Genomic DNA, 24742 nt, shown 5'->3' with positions numbered 1-24742 from the left:
CTTGCTTCGAATCCTACTTGCTCTCAAAAAAAAAAAAAAGAGAAAACAACTCAAAGCAGCATGAAATTTTAATTTCATGTAAAATGTTTAGCATCAGGTAGAAATGGATTCAGGTATCTTTTAGGTAACAAGAACTAGAGAGTGAGGGGATCCACACAGAAGGCCGTTACCAAGAAGGCAAAGATGCACCTACAAACTCAGCACATAACTAATTAACAAGGTGAGGCACTCAGGAACACCAAAGATCGTAGGCTCTGCCTAATTCCAAGGTCAGTTATCTGTTGTCATATTTCATCACAACTTTTATCTCTGTTGATGTGGCTTTCTAACTGCCCAATGAGGTTCTCAGAAAAATTATTTTACAAATATTATAGCTAGAGGAGGTTTCATCAGACTGAACAGCGAGCTTCAAGGACCCAAGGAAAAGGGAACCCAGAGTAAGTTCACCAACCTCTTCAGCCTGAAAGCTATCACTAGGGTCCTCCAATATCCAGGATGCCTGTAATGAGCCCAACGATTAAAGAGTGAGAGGGAAAAAAAGAGAGTGAGTGAAAAGGAAGCATTTTAAAGGAGAAAGACCCAAGATGAAGATGAGGGACCCATTGATCTTCTCTCTCTTCTCCCCAATTAAGGGTGTCTTCTCCACTGTTTTAATGATTTTTCAGTTATAACCACGGATGGTTTCGTTATATCGTTCTGGGCATTGCTCCTTCCCTTTCCAGTGTTAGGTGAACAGATGAGATACAACATATTTTGCGTACTTCCAATCCACAGGGGAACAGGAGAAGCTACCTACTAAGAATCATACGTCCAACAAAAGTCGCTAACCCGCTAATATCCCAAAAATGAAAGTTATCAAGGAAAGGCTGCCTCTTTAGACATTTCAAACCCAAAAGGTTTAACTTCAGTGCAGTTACAGATAAGAAGTTCAGTTCTCAGCTTCTACAACAATCCACACAGCAAGGACTTGGCGGCTGGCAGGCTTGCATTTGGACGGTACCTGATTTTAAAGAAAATCATGACTACAAGGGAAACTTGCCTCTCTTTAAAAATTATACTTTTATCTTGTTTTCAACATGACTAAAGACAATGAAGCTACCCCTCAATAAAGAGTAATGTATAAAGATATGTAAAAAATCACATGGTGTGTTACGTAAATATGTGTAACGATTTAGAGAAGACAAGAACATAGGTGTCTGATCAATCTAAGTAGGACAAGTCGAAAGATAAATGTACTCTAACACACATTTGTTGTTCCACATTACAATCTTGCATTTTAAATTTCTCTCTTTAACTGGGTCGGAATCAATTACACTACAATGTTTTAAGCTCTCACACTTGAAACTGATGTGAAAGTCACACAGTCATAGCATCAAGCCACAAGATATGACCATGTTGGGCAGTGACAAAATTCTAAGAAAATGTTCCACCAACCCTGCAATGTAGCTTTACTTAGAGGCAGGATGAAGGCTGCTGTTTCTTCAAATAAAACTAAAATTATACAAGCATGAGCAATTTGCAAACAGCTTTGAGAAATCCAACATCCTGCCTCTAAAAATCACTCTCTCTGCATTTTTAATGTAAGATACCTTGAAATGAAAAGTGAGAGTTACTAAGGGATCGTTTAAGTAAATTTAACTTTTCCCTCTGAGAGGCCAGCGACACCAACATCCAACAGAAGACGGACTGTCACACACCGGTCCCCACTCTCTTACCTTGCACAGCTAAGCCCGCCAGTCGGATCACCTGTTCCAGCGTACATCGCAACCGCCCTTCGAGCACGTCTTTTTTGACTTGCAGGTAATACTGATATCTGTTCATGGAAACAGAAGAACAAATAACCTTAAAAACACATACTTGGAATACATTCCCACGACATCGATGCCTCTGGATGTGAAACCTTATGTACACAGCAGGATACACAGGTGATGTCGATAAAGGTCAGGTCTATAGAAGATGGAAAGTGACCTCTGCCTGTGTTTATCTTTGTTTGATGTGGCAGGTGCCACGTCCCGTTCACTCTGAGTTTGAGAGCGTTCTCATCACATCATTTCACTGTGGGCCGGCAGGATGAACTACTGATAAGAACCAGCTCTTCACAACAAGAGACCAAGAACGAAAACGCTCTTCCACACTTCGACAACCACAACAGCACAGCTGCCAAAGCCATATTCAACAGTGTGTGCACTCCTGAAAAACTTCTGGAAACACACCATTTCTTAAACCCCAAGGCTTGGGAGAGTAGAAGACAGATAGGCCAAATCATTGAGAATTCTGCTAATGGACAGGATAAAGCTTTTCAGGGCCAGGCTCACCCTCCACGTCTGTGACTCACAAAAAATCTAACCAAATGTGATACGGAGCCTTCCAACCCAAAGTACGTCCTCCAAGCAGCAAAGTTCAGACGGACAGAATGTGCCCATACACAACGTCAACCTCAGACTACACCACTGTTCTAGAAACTAATACAGCGTTATTGTTTCCTCGCCAGTAAAATCGCACTTAGAAATCTCCTCACCCCAAACCTTTACATCCCAGGACTCCACTTCCTTTGACCACACTCTTAGAACACAGCTACCTCTAGAACAGTCACACTTTTTAGGCATTAATTCTTGGCAAATGCTAACCACCTTTTTGCTCCTGGTAACCATAAGTCTGTACTTCTTCAAAATTTTGGCATGTCAATCAAGGGAGCTCAGGAGTGACCCAAAGCCCAGCTCTCGTGGAGAGAGGCAATCAGCCCTGAGAGCTAATTATTGCTGCCTCTACCTTGATATCATGGACATCACCACATATCAATCCAATACCTATTTGAACAGAAGAATCAGGCTCGACAAAATAGTCTCTACTTCTCTACTCTTGGGTTTAGGTAAAGACAACCAGGTCTGTCTCTGGTGGGAAAACCTACACTCAAATTAGAAGGACCAACACTCGGCATTATCTAAAGTTTTTTTTACTCAAACTTAATGTCTAATAGAAAAACAACCTATTTTTCCTACCACCATTCTATCTTTCACCTAAAGTATTCAAAATCATTTTACAGCGTCCAGTATCGAATCAATAATTTGACTACTTGTCAATATCAGTTGACTAAATCGATTAATGTACATAACAGGTACCTTCACTGCTTTTCAGAGACAAGTCCCTGGTACCTGTAGAAAACCTTTGTGTCCACTCACCACTCTGAGCTCAGTGGACACTGCCCTGACCTCACCTAGTCATTATATCCTTAGCTGGTTAGAGGCATCGTGGATTCTAAATCCCAACAAATAGGAACAGAGGTTTCATATAAGACCCTGTGATTAACAATCTTTTGTTGGTAATGAAGTGGCAGCTCTGCTGTTTCTGAATGTGCACAATTGGAGCTAATACTAGATAGGATACTTTGAAAAATCCTGTGAAGTTGAAGGTACCACCTTTGTGTGTGTGTGTGTATTTTTTTTCTTTGTTGAGGGAGTTTCTGGCAATAATATATGATAGAGGGAAAAGGGGAAGTCATGACCTGCCTCTTCATTCTTCATAGGAGAGAATCAGAGTAAATGAAAACATTTTGAAGCAATAATTGTAAACGAATTAAAAGAAACAGCATGAGAGTGAATCAAAGTATTGAAGACTAAAGAAACCTGAATTGCTGCAGTTAAAATATGCCATGTTCCCCTCTGGCTTCCTTTTTTCCCCTGTTCACTGAGGTCAAGTCCCCAAGCTCTGGCATATTTTTCAAATGTTTCACACCAGGTGAGTTACCATCACAGAAGGGTGGTCCCATGCATTCCCATGATCCACGTGCCTGCTGTGTGCCTGAATGTCTCCCATCTCAAGGGGGAAGAGACAGCCAGCCTGCACATGGCAAGTGCCAAGGATCGCAGGTTCCATGGTTTCATTCAGCAAACCAAGAGCTCCAACAGAAATGCTTTACACTAGCACCTTTGCTTCAAGGAGTGTGCACCCTATCAAGTCCAAGCAAAGCTCAGGGCTTCTATAACCTTACTTAAATAACAGATTTATGCCTAAAAACATAACCTAATAATGTACACTATTAGTTCATCTCCTAGGAGAAAGCTCAGTAAAACCTAAACTAAGAGGGAAACACAGGCTTCAGAAGCCTTCTTCTCATGCAAAGCTACAGCACATGTTTTCTGTTGCATCCTCCATCTTCCTTCGTGGTTTGTCCTCAGCACCCACCGCCATGCTCTTTCCCTGTCCCCAGCCTGGTTCTTGGTTTTCCTCTGGCACCTGTCTTGTGCCTCTGGGCCAGTTCTCCAGGAAACAGTAAAAGGTCCACTCATTCATGTGAGGAAACTTTTCCTTCAAGAGATTTTAGGAATTGCCCGGGAGCCATTCAGGGAAGATCTTTTTTTTTTTTTTTTCCCAGTACGCAGGCCTCTCACTGCCATGGCCCCTCCCGTTGCGGAGCACAGGCTCCGGACGCACAGGCTCAGCGGCCATGGCTCACGGGCCCAGCCGCTCCACGGCATGTGGGATCCTCCCGGACCGGGGCACGAACCCGTGTCCCCTGCATCGGCAGGCGGACTCTCAACCACTGCACCACCAGGGAAGCCCAGGGAAGATCTTTTATGTTTATAACCTAGCCAGTTCTCAAAAAGGAGAACACCTTCTTGTAGAAACCCAGGCAAGCAAGGGGGTCCTTAGTCATCAAAGACCTTTTAAGTACCAAGAGTTCACTGTGAAAGCAGATAGGTCTTTGAAGAAGAGCCACTTAGAATCTGAAGACCATACTTTCAAAACTGGGGGAATAAGAAGAAAAGAGGGATGACGAAAAGTGTTAACATCATCCTATGGCCAGAGGAGCCCGCTGTGTCTTTCTTCAGAAAAATTAAAGGATGTTTAATTTTTTTGTTAATAAAAACAAAAAAAAAACAACCAAAGGACTAAAAAAACAAAATCTCACAATAGGAAGGAATGTTAGTGTTTATTAAAGAAAGGTACAATGGGATTCTAAAAACAACAGCAAGAACAACACGCACAAAACCCAAAAACCCAGACAAACCAGAAGACACAGTTTCAAGGTGGGAAAGGATGGTAACGTTTGCCTACTCGTCCGTCCTATTCAAACAGTGTTTGAAACTCTTCTACATGCATTCACTCCTTCGTATCTGGAGTTGTTTCGACTCATTTTCTGCTCTCCAAGCCCAGGGGACACATGGATATTAACGACTATTCATTAAGCACTTCCTGTACGTCTAAGTCGGCTAGACGCCGAGGACATCCTGGAGAAGGCTAAGACAGTCTGCCCTGCAGGGATGCTCATCACCTCTCGGGCCACCGCTGTCACGTTTCTCTCTCCAGTGCAGTATTTAAGGGTTTAATGTTTAAGAACCAACGAGAAAAGCATCTTAAAAGGTGTTATCCTAGCATTATCTGCCACAGCTAGGGCCTTGTACACGTCACCTTGGAGGCAAAAATGATTAGCTGAGACCTTGGGAAATATAATCCACAGCACCCAACAAAACAATAGTTATAGTTTTCTTACGCTGCTGATCCCAACTTTCATCCACAATTATCACTTCTATACAATGTACAAGCAGGTTCCATCTATTATAGAGCCATCCCACACTAGGCAACAGCGAGTCCCAATCCACTAGCAAGGAACACCAGGATTGTTCCCGGTCATTTAGGTTAAATGTAGGCTTGTGCTGGTAAGCAAAACCAAGGAGCTGAAGAATGCAATGCCCCTGCCTGCAAGCCATCCAGACTACGAGAGAATCTGAACAGCGTTAATGATATGGTGTGATTGCCATTTGAGATTGTGGATGTTACTACATGAGATCACAGAAACAGGAATGGAATCTGAACCACTTTGCTAATTGATTGTTTGCTACATTTCTGCTCAAAAGGTACTTTTATAAGATATAATAATTCTATCCTATATGAAGACCAAATTAGAGAATATGAGCTGAAATTCTATTTCTAGAATGTTTGGTTTTTGCTTATTTTTGATTAGAGATTCAATTCTAACAGCAGTAAAATATAACACTGAATCCTATTCTGGAAACATGCAATTTCATGGAAGTATACTCCACTCCACCCTGTCATAGCTTTGGGTGGAGGGGAAAAGAAAAAAACCAATCCTTGTGCCAGGAAAGTAAGTATTTGCCAACTTTCCAAAGGGATCCTCTTTGAAAACCCAAACCCACAAGGAAAGCTTTTAAATATTTTTTATATTCAAAGACTTGGAAATAGTCCATCTGACTGCTGAGGTCCAATGAATGGCTTTAGGTGAAGATTTTGCTCTCCCTCTAAGAACTGGTGAACATAATTATGCTTATTGAACAAGGGTAACATTTCTATTTTCAGTTTTTTGTTTTGTTTTGAATCTCCAGAGATTAATTTATGGATTGAATGCAAGTTTCTCTGGGTGAAGCAGTAAAGGCTTCCTGATAATTGGTGCTATTAAACGTCACACTTGGAAACTGACAGACACTATAAACCCATCCCTAGAGGTCTCATCTATCTGGAATACTTCTATCCAAACTCAAGAAAATATGTGACTTCTCCATGTTCTTTCCTCCCCCTAAGATTTTGAAAAGAAAGGTTAAAAAAATGCCACACTGGGGCTTCCCTGGTGGCGCAGTGGTTGGGAATCCACCTGCCGATGCAGGGGACGCGGGTTCGTGCCCCGGTCCGGGAAGACCCCACATGCCGCGGAATGGCTGGGCCCGTGAGCCATGGCCGCTGAGCCTGCGCGTCCGGAGCCTGTGCTCCGCAACAGGAGAGGCCACAGCAGTGAGAGGCCCGCGTACTGCAAAAAAAAAAAAAAAAAAAGCCACACTGAATTAAATCAGTAAAGCCTGCATTCAGTGGTATCAAAGGACTCTTTCAAAATTACTCCCCATTACATTATCCTTAATGTTTACAGATGTGCTGCTAAGATCTTTCATCTCTTATTTTAATTTATATATGAGGGCTTTATCTAAGCACTTATGCAAGTATATTTCACATGCAGGTCTGTTAATACTTCTCAGATTGAGAAATTCCACACGGTATTCTGGAAAGTATGGACTGTACTGCCACAGAACCACAAATAAGGCAAGAGAACCCAGAGGCCGAGTACGTGCTGCTTTTAAAATATTCCTCCCACCCCTCTCACACGTGAAATATTCATTCCAAGTCCAGTTCAGCAGAAATGCCTCAAACAGGGAATAGCCATGAAAATCTGAAAACTTTAAGATGTGATTTAGGTCATGCTTCTACCCAAGGGCTCAACATAACTCAGCCTAAATCACAGGATGGTGGAGACAGGAGGATGGTAGGCCACTATCGCTGCTCTGAATGCTGCCACTCTCCATGGGGCCTCCCCTCCCAGAGCATCATAGCCGAATTAACTCTGAGACTAGCTTCGAGATCAGTGAAATGGAGGAGGAAGTGACACATGCCAATCCCAAGCAGAAGCCTTCCAAGCCCGTGCCTGGTTCCCAGCTCTGCTTCCCTCTGCCCTGAGACCTGCAGTGTCCAGGTAGCACTGCTGCCTGGTTAGCCTGACCACCAGGGCAAGAAGGCAATGGACACAGCACACATGTAAGGTAGCAAGAAATGAGCCTTTGGCCCTGAAAGCCACAGAGAGGTGGAGGTCATATACTATTGCAGCATGACTTAGTGTAAGCTACTTAATAAGGGAAGGATTTCGAAAACTCACGCCCAGCTCTTCTGTTTCTAGAGAAGAAAACTCTGTGGAGGAAGGAGAATGACTTGCCCAAGGTAACACTGCTCCTTGAAGGCAGGACCACACAGACCAGAGCCTGGAGCTCCTTTTCTGCATGGCAACCTCAGAGGTGATGAGAGTGGGATGGGATTCCCAGCCATTGTAGGCAAGTCATCAATTTCACTGAAGTCTAAAAATAGAAGTGAAAATACAAACACCACTGCTGGGTGATTTTCATGATCCCAATGCTTCTAAGGAAGGGCTTCCACAACCAAGCTGCCCTCCCCTCCCTCATCTGTGCCACAGCATATGAGACAAGCACTGACATAGAAGCTTTTCTGTAAAAACATATTGCATGACATGTTTCATACTTTGGCCCTTGGATTTTTCAGATCTGTTTTTTCTCCCAGCAGCAGCCTCTGGGATCTTTCACTCTCCTCCCGAAGGTAGAAGGCAGGCAAAGGAGATTGAGTTATGCATTCTAACGACTCACTGACAACTTCATAAGACGCATAGAGGGATAAAAGTAAAATCTAGAGATCGGCGTCTCCAATTAATAGGCTCCTACCTAGAAGCAGAGGCTGTACGCAGAAGCCGGTGCAAACTGGGCCCTTAAATGTATATGTTGCCAAATGCAACGTTTTTTAAAAAGTAAACAGCAGTTCATCATCAGCAACACACAGTCTTTACTGCCTTGCTTTGAGTAAAGATATTCTATATTATGGATCATTAAAAGTTACTCAGACTCGGGCTTCCCTGGTGGCGCAGTGGCTGAGAGTCCGCCTGCCGATGCAGGGGACACGGGTTCATGCCTCGGTGCGGGAAGATCCCACATGCCGCGGGGCGGCTGGGCCCGTGGGCCATGGCCGCTGAGCCTGCGCGTCCGGAGCCTGTGCTCCGCAACGGGAGAGGCCGCAGCAGTGAGAGGCCCGCGTACCGCAAAATATATAAATAAATAAATAAATAAATAAAATAAAATAAAAAAGTTACCCAGACTTCACTCTGCTAGTGAAGTTACCCAGACTTCACTCTACTAAGGTATTAATAACACTTGAAGCTGTCTGATCGGCACATACCACCCATGCATTGATCTCTTTTACCCCCACTGCCCAAGGATATCTGAGACAGAAAGAAAACGCTCTTTCGTAGTTAAAAACAGGTGAGTGGAAGCACTCTGTATGCTCTAACTGTGGACCTGCAGTGTCACTGCTGCTGTCAGACAGCTACATCTGCCTTTCCCTCCTCTACAGTTCAAGGTCAGGCAAACCCTCTTATCTCTTCCCATGTGCATGGTCAGTAGGGATGTGACAATTTAGAGAGAGGGAGCACATCAGTACCATCCTTAAACTCCTCAGTCTGTGAAGCTTTTCCATAAAACTACTGGGGTGGGAGGACCAGAGAGAGAAACCAGATTGTTTTGTCATTGTTATTATCAAGAAAAGGGTAAGACTTAAAATGTCCTTTCCTCACTAGAAAACTCCCTTTACAATCAGCAATATCAGAAGAGTCTTGCTAGAATGTACTGGAAACCCAGTTCTCCCAGGACAGTGCAGTAGGTACCAAAACGCTCGCATTGCTTTCTGGTCAGCATTATATTGGGCAACTAAGAAATAAATGTACAAGCTTTCTACCATAAAAGACAAACGTGGGAGGCGGGGGGATGTTGGGGACAAGCTGTCCTAGAATTCTGGGACACAGGTTGGCAAAGAGCATAATTTTAACTCTTAGATTGACAGAGGTACCAACACAAGAGAAACAGCACATTCCAGCCATTTCAAAGAGTGTTCACAGCTGTAAATCCAGATAACGGACAGGGTGGCCCACCCTGCTCTCCACCTGCCAGGACCAGATAAACAGTACACACGCGGGCATGGAACCAGACAAACGGGAAGGCTTGCCTCCCTCGGCCCCTCTGTCCTCAAAGCCCCCGAGAAGATTTCAGTGTGTGATTATTCGGGTATAATAATGTGTTTGGTTCCTGAGCCATGCACTATCTAAAATCTTTTCTGTTTAATGAATGTTCAATTGACAGTCAATTAATACTCTGCATCATCAAGCAGCTGACAAAGTCAGCATTCCTGCAACTATGCAAAACTGAAATAAACCAACAGGGAGGAAGAAACGAAAGGAAAAGGCTAAAACCATAACTCCACAAGGAGAACCTTAAAAGGAGAAGTTTTTCTTTTTGCCTTTTTTACACCACAAGCCAACACACGTGCGTACGTGAAAATACAAACACGTGCATACACTCAAACACATACAGACAAGATTGTCCTGGCAGAACTTCAGTTCCAGAGGTTTTCAACATTCGCTGATCAATATCCTATTTTGCCAGAGACACCTAACTTCTTACTGAGACTCCTTAAGTTTCAGTGAGTCAAAGGATTGCAATTCTTTCCTGAAAAGGATAATGTTTGTTTAAATGCACACAAACACACACAGGCCTTAATGCTAGTGAAAAAAGGCCAATAATAGCCAGGTGTTGCAAAAGAGAAAAGCATGCCCCAACCTGATCCTTACTTTCTGCTCTTGAACTCCTGCATTAATTACAACAAATTACAGGGAATCGAAGTACAGTTTATATGTACGATAAACTCCCTAATAATAGCTTATAATTCAATCAAGGGTTCTCTTTAAAATAGAAAAACTCATTCTCTACAACACATCCTAGAGAGAGAGCATGAATACCCTGACAGCACTTCTTTCTGTCCCATTCTACGCTATTGGGTACAGATTCCTCCATAGCAATCACACCAATGGAACTGTAAAGAGCCCAATAGGTTTCACTGCTGTGGGCTGTGATGCCTTGAACTAGGAAGACAAGGCAACAGCACTAGAAATACCCAGGCTCAAAAGAAAACACTGTCCTCAAGTGTGTGATGTTAAAACAGAACCTGAATCTGTTTTGCTCCGGCTTAAAAATCTCCAATGACTTGGAAGAGTTCAGCAGTTCCTCAAACGCTAAATATGGAGTTATCATCTGACCCAGCAATTCCACTTCTAGGTATATACCCAAGAGAACTGAGAATATGTGTTCACAAGGAAACTTGAGCATGAAGAGCACCATCATTCGTAATAACCAAAAAAGAGGAAACAGTCCAAACGTCCATCAACTTATGAATGGCTAAACAAAATGTTTATTCCATACGATGGAATATTATTTAGCCATTAAAAGGAACAAGGTATTGATACATTGCTACAACACGGATGAACTCTGAAAATATTATGCTAAGTGAAGTAACTCAAGACACAAAAGGCCACATATTGTATGATTCTATTCATATGAAATGTCCAAGAACAGGCAAATCCATAGAGACAGAAAGTAGATTAGTGGTTGCCAGAGGCTGGGAGACAAGGGGAGGGGGAAAGACTGCTCATGTTATGAAATTAGATAGTGGGAATGGTTGCACAACTTTGCATACATAGTAAAAACAACTGAATTGTATACTTTAACGTGCTTAAAATAGTGAATACCATGTTATGTGAATTTTATCTCAAAAAAACAAAATATCCAATAACCCTAATCAGGAAAAACTTCAAACTCCTGATACAGTACACCAGATTCTTCATGATCCACTCAGAACTACTTTCTTTTTCATTTCATGTCTCACCACACAGCATATACTTGAGTTGTAATAAGTTTACTGTGCTTCCCAATACCACCCCCTTCCTGTTTCATCTGTCTGAATGCCCTTGCCCATCCTTCTCCATTTGGACAGTCAGCATCTACTCATCCTTCAGAGCCCTGTTGAAATGTATGTCCTTTTGTAAAAGCTTCCCAAATCCTTTCATCCAGTTAGTGAACCCCTCTCCCAGCTCTGAAAGCACGTCACCCGGGTGACCCTGCACTGTTGTCAGCACCTCTCCCGTTCCACACAGACTGGGGACTGGGTCTTTCCATTTAATGTCAGTACATGGTGCCAACTAGACACTTGATAAATGTTTCTGAGTAGATGAAATACTGACAGAGAAACAAGGACAGAGGGAGGAAGCGAGACTAGTCACCTCACAGGAAGATTATTAGATGTTATTTCTATGGTATGAAAGAGGCACCTGAAAGTTTCAGAAATGTAACCCGTCACATACCTGTTTTTAGGCAAAGGTAAACAATATTCCTTCAAAGACCTAGAATAGTCAACACAATGTTAAAGGAGAAGAATCATGTTGGAGGAATGACACTACCTGACTTCAAGACTTACTATAAAGTTACAGTAATCAAGACAGTGCGGTATTGGCAAGAGAAAAGACAAATAGATCAATGGGACAGGATAAAGGGCCCAGTTACAGACCCACATAAATACAGTCAACTAACCTTTGACAAAGGAACAAAGGCAATACTATGGAACAAACATAGCTTCTTCATCAAATGGTGCTGGGACAACTGTGAATCTACAGGCAAAAAAATGAATCTAGACACAAACCTTACACATTTCACAAAAATTAACTCAAAATGAATGACAGAACTAAATGCAAAATGCAAAACTAGCAAAATCCTAGACGATAACACAGGAGAAAATCTAGATGACCTCGGGCATGGCAATGACTTTTTAGATACAAAGACACAAATTCATGAAAGAAATAATTAATAAACTGGACTACATTAAATTTAAAAACCTCTGCTCTGTAAAAGACAATATCAAGAGAATTACAAGACAAACCAGAGACTGGGAGAAAATATTTACAAAAAACACATCTGATAGAGGTCTGATCCAAAACATATAAAGAACTCTTAAAACTCAATAATAAGAAAACAAATAACCCAATTAAAAAACAAGCCAGGATTTCCCTGGTGGCGCAGTGGTTAAGAATCCACATGCCAATGTAGGGGACATGGGTTAAAGCCCTGGTCCGGGAAGATCCCACATGCCGTGGAGCAAGTAAGCCCATGCGCCACAACTACTGAGCCTGCGCTCTAAAGCCCGTGAGCCACAACTACTGAAGCCCACGTGCCATAAGTACTGAAGCCCGCGCGCTTAGAGCCCGTGCTGAGCAACAAGAGAAGCCACTGCAACGAGAAGCCTGCGCACTGCAACCAAGACCCAAAGCAGCCAAAAATAAATAAATAAATAAATAAATAAATAAATTTATTTAAAAAATAAAAACAGGCCAAAGACCTTAACAGACACTTCACCAAAAAAGATATACAGATGGCAAATAAACACATGAAAACATGCTCCACATCATAAGTCATCAGAGAAATGTAAATTAAAACAACAATGAGATGCTACTGCATTACCTAGCAGAATGGCCAAAATCCACAACACTGACAACACCAAATTCTGGCAAGGATGTGAAGCAACAGGCACTCTTCATTCGTTGCTGGTGGGAATGCAAAATGGTACAGCCACCTTGGAAGACAGTTTGGTGGCTTCTTTCGAAACTAAACATACTCTTACCATACAATCCAGCAACAGTGCTCCTTGGTATCTACCCAAAGGAACTGAAAACTTATGTCCACACAAAAGCCTGCACACAGATGTTTATAGCAGCTTTCTTCGTATTTTCCAAAATTTGGAAGAAATCAAGATGTCCTTCAGTAGGTGGATGAATAAATGAACTGTGATACACCCAGATACTAGAATATTATTCAGCACTAAAAAAAAAATGCACTATCAAACCATAAAAACACATGGAAGAAACTTAAATGCGTATGACTAAGTGAAAGAAGCCAATCTGAAAAGGCTACACACTGTACGATCCCAGTTATATGACATTCTGGAAAAGGCAAAACGACGGAGACAGTAAAAAGTCAGTGGTTGCAGGGGGAGGATGAATAGGCAAAGCACACAGATTCTTAGGGCGGTGAAAATACTCTATCTGATAATCTAATGATAGAGACATGTCATTACACATTTGCCCAAACCCATAGAATGCACAACGTCAGAAGAGAACCCTAGGGCTTCCCTGGTGGCGCAGTGGTTGAGAGTCCGCCTGCCGATGCAGGGGACACGGGTTCGTGCCCCGGTCCAGAAGGATCCCACATGCCGCGGAGCGGCTGGGCCCGTGAGCCATGGCCGCTGAGCCTGCGCGTTCGGAGCCTGTGCTCCGCAACGGGAGAGGCCACAGCAGTGAGAGGTCCGTGTACCGCAAAAAAAAAAAAAAAAAAAAAAAAGGCAAAACTATGGAGATGGTAAAAAGATCAGTGGTTGCAGGGGGGGAAGATAGATAAGATAGAGATATAATCCCAGCAACTGCCAAACGAAGCCAGTTCTTCTGTCGATGAGGTAATGTCCCAGAAATGAGGAGAAGATACTAAGGGCTTGATAAATGTTTGCTGAATGAATGATGGAATGAAAGTAATGAATTAATTATAAATCCAGAGAGACTATGATAAAAATAGAAGTTCCCAGCCTATATTAAATCACATGGTTAGACCCACAGGGTATCTGATTATTACTGGTGACCAGGAAACTCAGTATGGATAGAGGTGAATGGGGAGACCACTGGGTACCAGGATGCTATCTTCTTCAAGCCATTTTCCTGCTATCGGAGCAGGACAGCACGAAATGGAGGCCTTCTTCAGTTCTCATAAACGAAATGTGCTGGTCTACCCAACTCTCACACACCCACTGGACTCAAGAAACAACTGAAGATTCTATATTGGCCACAACAAGGCAATGACAAGCGAGGCCAAGGGAACACCCTCCAGCTGTGGGAACCTCTAGTCTAAAATAAGTGTTGGAAGGGAAGAATCTGTCACTGACTCTGGGGGTTTTTTCTGCTCACAGTGACGGGCTGAGAATCCTTCCTGCCTTTAGGTGTCTTCCGCCAGCCCTGTCCCTGGGCTCTGACACCTCAGTACTCTGTGTGACCAGCACCACGTCCGTCCTTCCTCCCAGCATCTCTGTCATCGAAATCATGATGAAATCCATTGTGCTAGCTCTTAGTTAGGGACCCAGTTTTGTCCCTAACTAAGACTAGCCAAATCTAATTTTACACTCTGGTTGCTGTTTTTACTTATTGACCAACTACGTTTTAAATCTTTTTCGTCACTAGGCTTCAGGCTTCAGTGCTTAAACTCTGCAGCTGCCCACTTAACCCCATGTTCTCTTAGCCACTTAATGCACATTTCCTCATATTCACAGCTTAAAAATGCCTGAGACCTAACAGAGTGACCCATATTAAAAGTATATTTTAAAACACTGATAGAAAAAAAACACACACATAAGCTAGATGGGTTGTTCATCAGAAATAGCAAAACAGCTGCTATTTCTGCTCAGAGGTCAGGAATATAGGAGATACCTTAAAATCCTGACGGATGATCGAAATTTCCATTGTGGGGGCCTATTGTGACCAACCTCACCTCACTTTCTATTTGGCCAATGAGATTCACGTTCAACTTCTCCCCAGTCACAGCACTTCCAAATCACAGCCTTCATATATTTCGAATGATGACAGGCTCATCATCTCTATCAAGCCATAAGCACTCTGAGGGCAGGAACACACCAGTCTTTGTTCAGTGATTCACAGACCCAACCGATGATCCCGGACATGATAACTGCACAATAAAACACTATGATCATTTACTGACTCAGAGAAGCCCAGTGGGTAAAATAGAACGCTTTCTTTGGAAGTCAGCCACCCAGATGGTTGGCACAGAAGACTACTAGCCTCAGCAGCAAAGCGAAACCCCCAAATCACCTATTCTCCAGGTAACGCACAATGAAGCCTTTCCCAGCCACCAAACCGGAGTAATTCATTCCATCCTCTGTGTTCCCACAGCGTTTGGTAACTCTAACATGCCTAATCAAGGCGATGTGTTTAGTTATGGGGATTTCTTTCTGCCACCTGGGCTACTGTATGAGCTTGTTTTGTACGTCTTTGTATTTCACCTCAACACCTAGCATAAAGTAGGTCTTCACTGTACCTCTACATTAGAACAAGACATCACGCCAGTCGTACGTGATGTGGCCTTACTTAAAAGCCAGTTAGTTACAGACTAGCTGAAAGAAACTTTACATTGTTCCCAGGGTGGTCTGAAAGAAATAATACAAACATACCACATGTGCATCAAAACCTATGGAAGACTTGAATTCTCCACGATTGAAATTTTCATCAATTTCTCTAGATGTTAAGAAATCAGAAGATTCAAATAATCCTTAACAATAACCGTGCTTTCCATTTGTAGAGTTGTCTTCCAAGTGTTTTCACGTGTAATACGACACGTCACTTCATATTCACAGCCACCTTTGAAGACAGTCACTACAATTTCCCTTTTCCCCGTGAGGAAGGGGAGGCTCACAGAGGCACGGTGACTTGCCAAGACTCCTGATCTTACAGTCAAGTGCTCTTTCATGACAACATTGCGCCTGCGTAGTAAACTGGCCCAGTCTGTAGTTTCTGTAAGTGTGGAGCATAAACCTCAAAGGAAAAATTGGAAGGAAGAAAAAAAGTACAGAAGACTGTAAACACATTACAACATGAATCCACTGACCACTTACTGGATTTTTACTGCTAGAAATGAATACTATTTTTCTTTTGCAGAATCTTCAAAAGCAGCTAAGAAGATCAAATGTGGCAACAACTGCCAAAGATAAAATACCAAACCAGCAAACATCTCACTGCCCAAGAATCTAGCATCTTCCTATGCTGTGCTTTCTGCCAAAATTGTCGCTGATATTTTCAGGCATGAAAATGTCTCTCTACAATTCTTCCTTTCAAACCCCTTCTGGGGCTCTAGGATCAAAGGACTAGATACTCCATGTGTTGAATGCAATTTGACAATAATTTTAGATGTCCTTCCTTCCGTTAGAGTTTCAGTTTACTAACTGCCCCAGTCTCTACGCAACCCCCAATACTTAGTAGACTTTAAGGTAGGAACTTTTAATTCCTAGAAAAGAAAATGATGACCCAAAGTGACAATGAACTATACACAGGTGGAAAGAAGCCCTTTGTTTAGGTATGGGGGCAGGGAAGGGGGACTGTCAAGCAGAGGACTGTAATTCCCACATCAAAGAAAATTCCTTTCCTCATTTCTTCCATTTCATGCAGAAGGCTGCTGGAAACACATTTCTCTTTTTCACTCTGTTTAAGAATTGAAAATTTTCTCATTAGAAACCAGAGTAAAAACATATCAAATGTTTCTTTAGGAACCCAAAACCTAGGTACACAAAACCAAGAAGGTGCCAGTTCCGGAGAGTCAGTAGCTGCACGGGGCCTGAGGTCATGTTCAAAAGACAGGATTCCTACAGAAAAGTACAAACTCCCCCTTAAACAAAAAGCTCAGTGGGCTTCTCCTAAAAAATTATGACTGCAGAAAATATATGGCCTGCTATATTTTGTTAATATGTTCACAAAATCACTACAAAATCCATTGGTTAGTAATCATAGTAAAAATGGTCAAATTCTATTACCACAATGATTTCTGAACCTCTTATAACACTTTTATTCAAAAGTAAAGCCAACGTAGACCCAATTTACTGGTAAAGTATTAGAAATGCACAAATAAATATATTCAATGATGCATTCATCCATTCAATAAAACTTAACGAGCACCTACTACATGCCAAGAGTGGTTCTCGGCACTTGGGATAGAGCAGTGGCTAAAAAGTCCCCATCCCTGCTCTCGTTCATGTAGGTTACATTCTGGTGGGGACCGACAAGCAATAATTAATTAATAAGTAAGTTCGCTGAGATAAAATCAGGTAAGAGGTATAGAGAGTAACAAAGTGCAGGTGGTCAAGAAAGGTCTCTCTGATAAGATGAACTTTGAGCAGAGATCTGAAAGAAATGAGGAGCTAGCCATTGGGGGGGGCGCGTGGGGGGGAAGTGTGGAGGATGCTCTCGTTCCAAGCAGATAAACGGCAAATACAAAGGCTTGCAAGAAAATGTGCGGTGATGTGCTCAGGAACGGCGAGGCGGCCAGTGTAGCAAAGAGTGAGCAAGAGGTCAAACGGCAGGGAAAGGAGGATGAAAGACAGGGAGTGGCACAGATCGTAAAGGGCTTCTACCACAAAAGGTCAGGATTTTGACAATTCTAAGATGGCAAATCAGTGGAAGGAGCTGTGCAAGGAAGCTACATGAACTGACATACGTTTAAAAGGATGGTACTGGCTGCTGTATAGACCTCGGACTGTAAGGGGCAAGGGTGGAAGTAGGGACACCAGTCAGTAGAAATGACCGTGGACTGAGGTAGAGCAACAGCCATGGACATGGGAGGAAGTGGTCAGATGCTGGACATATTCTGAAGGTTGGCTACAGGGTGTATGAGAAAGAGAGAATTCAAGGATGACTGCAACATTTTTGACCTGAGGAACTAAACTAAAATCTTTAGATAAAGGCCTCTCCTTTTTGGACAACTGGCAGACTACTTTTTAACAAATAGATTTGGGGGAAATGGATTTAACTGTTGGTTTTAAAAAAAAAATTATAACCAGATTATGTTTTACTATTACAAGTTCATCAAAATACTTCAAACATTTGATTTAATCTTTTTTAAGTTTGGAGGGGGGTGTCTTTGATATAGTAATGGATTCACTCTTTTTTTCATCATTCTTTTTCTTCTTCTTCCTCTCCCTTGTCCCCCCGCCCCCAAATCTTCTGCTTTGTATTTCTGTAAAAGCAGAATGAAGTTCTTAGATATTTCTACCTGTTTTCTATGATCTGAATTTTGAGTCCTGATCAACAACAGCAAGGAGGCCCATGTAGCAAATGTGGAGTGAGCAAAGGGACACGTGGTAGGAAATGGGAAATGAAATACTACTCTCATCCAGCATCTGCAAAACCCCTGCGAAGCCCAAATCATGGGCACTTCCCACTTGATCTCCATTATAAAACCGCCATACTTTAAAAACAACATCCTCCTCATCAAATTAAAGAATAATAACACCAAAAAAAATCTGCAGTATAACTTGATGAGAAAACATGCACTGAAAAGATTAGGGAGAAAGGAAAACCAAGTGTTATTACTGTGTAATTACTAGTCCATGCATTTTCTGTTACTTAAATTTTACCTTTATGAAAACTCATCTAGAGACACTATCCTCTTTACACTGGCAACTAAGTCCTGTACACGTTCCACATAGACCTAAGTCCCAAGCATTTCTCCACTTTCTCAAGTTAGTACATTCTGTATAATTTCCATCAATTCTTACATAAAGGAATGACTGGTTTATAGACAGACATTTCCTCATCAAAGTCATAACCATAGATTTAAGTCAAACCTAAAGAAGAATTTGACTAAAAACTTTTTAAAGAACAAACATAGTGCACCCTTCTATAGTTTATTTTATATATATATATATATATATGTTTATATAAATACCTTCTATATGCTTATCATTTCTATGGAGGGACCTGTAATAATTATTATGTGAAAAGAAACCATTTTGGGGGAACTGCACAACATTGTTTCACAATTTTTTTAGAGAATTTGGTATCTGATTTTAATCATTCAGCTAACTAGGTACCATATGCTCTTATAATTCCCTGAATTTTATAAAAGGGAAGGGGACATTCATAAACAGCTATAAATATTTCAAAAATGTGACCTTCGTGAGGGAAGGCAGGGACTTTGGCTATTTTGTTCACTGCTGTATCTCCAGTTACTAGAAGATTCCTAGCACACAACAGATGCTCAGGATATACTTATTGAATGTATACACACACACATGAATGAGTGAATGAAAAACCTAAGTGACTGGTATATTGCCCAAAATGGTTGTCTAAGCTAACTCAAATATAAACTATAAAAAATTGTGTTGTTATACTAGTTATTCCATGCTAAGGATAAATATGTGGTATTTAATAATAAAATATTTTGGGGAAGTACTAAAGGTGGATAATTGTTTTTCAAAACATAGGGTTTTAGGATGAGAAGAAAAAGTAAAAGTGGTCTCTTTATAATGAAAATACTGAGCACTCTAGACTTAAAGATAGCATTTTTCCTCACTGACTACCAAATTAAAACTCTAAAGAAGAAACAACATAACTTAGTTCCAGGATATAGAGAGATTTCATACCAGGAACCTGTGACCCAATAGTAACAGGAAAATCTTGAACTTCAAAATATTCTTTTTTCCAAGAAATCAAAAAGCTTATTCAAAAAGATACAATTATTTCTATAAGATAGAAATTTTTAACCTCTCCTGTGGTATAGGAGATAGTATTTAACAGATTAAGAAAATAACAAGAGAGACTAACTGGTTGCCCCAAGGTCACACAGCAAGTTAACAGGGGCACCAAAAGCAATGCAGAACTGCTGACTCCTGGTCTTCTCTATTTCTGGCTGAAACCACATTGATTTAATAGGATTCAACAAGTGGATATGTCTTTGTTGGCAGAAAGGAGAAATGAACTTCATCATCTCTATCTTACGGATGTGGAAACTGGCTCTCAGAGGGCAGTCACCTTCATGATTTACAAGGAGTAAAGGGGTGAAGCCAAAATACAAATTCAGGGCTCTTTCTGCTACAATGTAGCTGCTTCCTACCACATTTTAGAACACCCTTGAGGAATTTACACTGCAATTTTCTTCTCCTCTCATATAGTTTCCTAGGAATGTTCTCCCTTCAAAATGTTCTCCACCTTCACCCGTCAGTGAGCCCCTGCTACTTATGGGAGTTACCTTACCCTTTAGGTATGTGTGGGAGAAGACAGCCTACCACCTTTGTCTTCCCTTCCAACGGTCCTGATTCACCTATCAAAATCCAACATCTTCTTCAAAGTCCAATTCAAAGTCCACTGACACTTCACACTTCGAGTTACCTTTATTGTCAACTTGACTAGGCCACCATATCCAGATGTGCGGTCAAACACTATTCTACAGGTTTCTGTGAAGCTGATTTTTTGGTAAGATTAACATTTAAGTCAGCAGAGTAAAGCAGATTATCCTCCATAATGTGGGGAGGGCCTCATCCAATCTGTTGAAAACCTTAAGAAAGAGACTGACTTTGCCCAGGGAAGGGGCAATTCTGCCAGCCGCCCACCTTTGGACATAAACTGGAACTCCTCCCTGGGTGTCCATTCTGCAGGCCTACTCTGATGATCTTGGATTTGCCAGCCCGCATAGTCCTGTGAGCCAATGCCTTAAAAGAAATCTCCCTCCATCGCTACAGATCCCGTTAGTTCTGTTTCTCTAGAGAACCCTAATACACTTTCCCAAAGTTTCCTCTTACCATTCCACCCATGAAAGGTACCGCCAGTTGGCATCACCGTATACTAGTGATACCTTCAGATATTTTTATGTGACCATCTAATCTTCCCTAATAGACTGAAAAACCCATAGAGAACAGGAGTGCCATCTTGTGCCACTCTACATTGTAGAGCATCTTACACTTAGGGACTAATAAATGTGCTGAATGAATGTCCAGAGATGAGTCTGGAAGGCAGAGGAGGCTTCCAAAGCAGGAAGGAAAAGGGAAGGAGGTGATACTTCCAGTACTAGCAAAGAACAGAAAGAACTGAGCAGCTCAGGTGTCAAGAAACATTGAAGAGACCGGCCAAACAAGTATAAAAGGTGAACGGAAGGAAGTAGAAGGCAATAAGGAAGACACAGCCTTGCAATGCTTCAAATGCCAGTGTATGTTTATCTTTGAGGCAATGGTAAGCCCTCAAATCAAGAAGGTTTTTGATAAAAGGAAAATGATGAAAACAACCACCCTTAAGAAAAATGCTTAGAGTTGGTGTGTAGGTGGTATGTACCACAAGATGGGTGGGAAAGATACAAGTTAGGAGGCCAAATAATAATTATGATCATAGTGTCAGGTACTATAAAGCATACTTTTCCATTTACTAACCAGATTAATCCTCACGAGATCTGTTCGTGAAGAAACTAAATCATAGAAAGGATAAATAACTCACCCGAGGGCACACAGAAGGCAAGCAGCAGAGCTAGAATTCAACTCCAAGTCTGTCCAACTCAAAAGCCAGTTGTCCTCACCACTTCACTGTATCTCAGGCCAGAGGTAAGAAAACATGAAGCGGGGACAAAGTAAGCTGGAATGGATTTAAATGGAAAGCGGGGCAGCATAGGGGTAAACATAGCTTCTGGAGCCCCGCTGCGTAGGTTTGAATCACAGCTCTGTCGCTTATTCATATCTGGGGGCAAGTTACTCAACCTCTCTGTGCCTTAGTTGCCTAGTCTGTAAAATTAGAAAAAATAGTAGTACTAACTCTAAGAGTTACTGTAAGGACTAAGTGACTTAATACATACAAAGACCTCAGAACTGTGCCCTGGCACACAGTAAACAGTTAACAAATGTGAACAGTCATTATTGTTAATATTAAGAAAGATCAGTAATTGTAATGACCTGCAGCTGAGCAAGTGCCAGAGTACTTGCTTTCATGTTTACTGATGCGCCCTAGCGGCCTCAAGCACAGTAGGCACACAATATATATTTATTTTATAAATAATGAACGCAATACAGGGAGCTAAGAGAACGCAAGATCAAGTTGCTAAGATTTTTCAGCCTGAAGATTTGCTTTTTATTTTCCTGGTAGTAATAAAAAATTTTACAGAACTGCTAGATAAAACTAATATATGCATGTTCAGCAGAAATGAGTCCACTTGTCAAAGCCATATGCAAGAATGTCCATAGGATACGTACTAGAATGTCTATAATACACATACTAGATATGTAAACAGCAGCACAGTTCATAGTAGCTCCAAACTGGAAACAATCCAAATGTCCTCTCAGGAGAATGTGTAAATTGTAGCATATGCATATATTGGAATATTAGGCAGCAATGAAAAGGACCGAGATCTAACTATACATATATTGTTATATGGATGACTCTCACAAAATGGTGATTAAAGAAGTAAGACACCAAAGAGAACATACTGTATTATTCCACTTAAAAAGTTAAAAAAAAATATAAAACTAATCTATATTTTTAGAAGTCAGGATTATGGTTACTCTGGGGGGATAGAAACTGAGAGGGAACATGAGGAAGGATGTGAGGAGCTGGTGATGTTCCCATTTTTTTTTCTTTTTTTTGGCTGTGTTGGGTCTTCGTTGCTGCACACAGGCTTTCTTGTAGTTGCAGCAAGCAGGGGCTACTCTTCGTGGCGGTGCACGGGCTTCTCATTGCGGTGTCTTCTCTTGTTGCAGAGCACAGGCTCTAGGCACGCGGGCTTCAGTAGTTGTGATTCGCAGGCTCAGCAGTTGTGGCTCGCGGGCTCTAGAGTGCAGGCTCAGTAGTTGTGGCGCAGGGGCCTAGTTGCTCCGCGGTATGTGGGATCTTCCCAGACCAGGGCTCGAACCCGTGTCCCCTGCACTGGCAGGCGGATTCTTAACCACTGCGCCCATTGGGGAAGTCCCGATGTTCCGATTTTTGATCTAAAGACTGGTTACATGGGCATGTTCACTTTGCAAATATTCACTGACCTGTACCCTTTGATTTCTGCATTTGCCTGTATGTGTCAGCCTTTAACAAAATTTACCTTAAAAATGATTATTGGTAGAGAAAGAAGATGACAATGAGACTCCAAGTGGAAGTAAATTCCAGAGCGTGGAGGAAAGGTCAGGGCCTGGTATAACAAATGACATAAGGAAAGAGAGCCCTGGATGACTCTAATTGCCAATTTATGACAGGCAAAGAATCACAGATTTACCTATAGGAAAATGAGGTATATAGGGAAGGGTATAAGGTCAGGAGAGGTAGCAGGAGGGTAATAGTTCATCACTGTCTGCCTTTCTGGATCCTACAAGATTTGGTTGTGCAAGGGTGTGCGAAGTGCCCCAGGTAGAGGTGATCAACAAATGGTACTGTCATCATCACCCCAGGGAGCCTGAAGCAAGACTATAACACGCAAGCAGAGGGGCTCCCATGAACGTAGGTTCCTTAAGAAAAAGGCTGTATTTTGCATATACTCCAGTGCCGTGCACACAGTACATACTCAGTATATTCATGAATGTGTTCTAGACTGTCCTCTGTCAACAGGAAATCAAGAATAAGATGGGGGTAAGTGGTACAAAATTAAGACATCTGTCAGAAATTACCTCTAAAGTCTGAAGATGATTAAGCTCTATGGCAGATCATAGATAAAGAAAAATTTAGAAGGGCAGAGTTCTGGCAAAGCGAGGACCAGATAAGGGAATGGCACCAGGAGCCCAGGAGGGAGGGAATTTCAGGAGTGGACTCGCCATGTCTAGTGTTGACCGGGAGTAAAGAGAATAGGAGTGGAAAAGGCTCCCGGTTCTAAGGTGGGGTGTCTTGGTAACCTTCAAGGGGCCCATGTGAGCCAAATCAACGACGTACATAATTTCTCAAGGGCTCAAGAAGGAATGGATGAACAAAAAATAATGGAAGCAGTAAGTAAATAAACAGAATACACGCAGGAACACCAGGCATCTGAAGGTAAGAGAGATTTTAAATGGTAATTAGGAAGTAGAAAGCTGTGAAATGAATATTTTGGGATGAATTTTTGAAATAGAAAAAAAAAAAGCCTGGTTGAAAATAGAAGGCAAGGAATCTATGAGAAGCAGATATTAAAGATATTTGAAAATTACCAGAAACTGGACCCAGACTGGGGAAAGCGTTGAGAATCAAGAAAAAAGGTTGAAAGGTCAACCTGCTTGCAGACAGCAAACACCCAGTCTGTGGACCCAGGTGAAGGGTGGGAGTAGAGAAGCAGCAGCTGGAACATATTAAACAAGGATGTGGGCACAGGACAGCACTCCGGAAGCAGACACCTGCCTGGGCTTCTTTGCTCTGGATCTGATCAGACTGGTTTCTTTAAAGAAGAGTCATATTTGATGATCTGTACTGTCCTTTATCATGACAAAATTCTGTGTTTCTTAAATGAATACCATAAAAGGAGAATCTGTACAATGGCCAAATGAGTCTCCTTCAGAATATTAGCAAACATTACTCTAAACAATTAAATATACATATATAGATGTATATATATATACACACACACACACACACACACACACACACACACAGTATTTCATTCCTGATGATCAGAAGTTAGATTGGGGCTTCCCTGGTGGCGCAGTGGTTGAGAGTCCGCCTGCCAATGCAGGGGACACGGGTTCATGCCCCGGTCTGGGAAGATCCCACATGCCGCGGAGCGGCTGGGCCCGTGAGCCATGGCTGCTGAGCCTGCGCATCTGGAGCCTGTGCTCCGCAACGGGA

General features: G+C 42.0%; 1 protein-coding gene across 2 annotated transcripts in view; it reads right to left on the bottom strand.

Annotated features, from left to right (window-relative positions):
* The window catches only part of PTPN14 (protein tyrosine phosphatase non-receptor type 14), a 173303-nt gene that overhangs the window by 54535 nt on the left and 94026 nt on the right, over nt 1-24742 (bottom strand). For both annotated transcript variants that reach the window (XM_067728967.1, XM_067728966.1), the window contains one exon: nt 1716-1813. In XM_067728967.1, coding sequence (XP_067585068.1) covers nt 1716-1813 — 98 coding nt within the window. The remainder of the gene's footprint in view (nt 1-1715; nt 1814-24742) is intronic.

This window comes from Pseudorca crassidens, chromosome 2 (genome assembly GCF_039906515.1).
Source record: "Pseudorca crassidens isolate mPseCra1 chromosome 2, mPseCra1.hap1, whole genome shotgun sequence".
Classification (NCBI taxonomy): Eukaryota; Metazoa; Chordata; class Mammalia; order Artiodactyla; family Delphinidae; genus Pseudorca; species Pseudorca crassidens.
The sequence above is the reverse complement of the archived record's forward strand: the minus strand, read 5'-3'. Positions and strand labels throughout refer to the sequence as shown.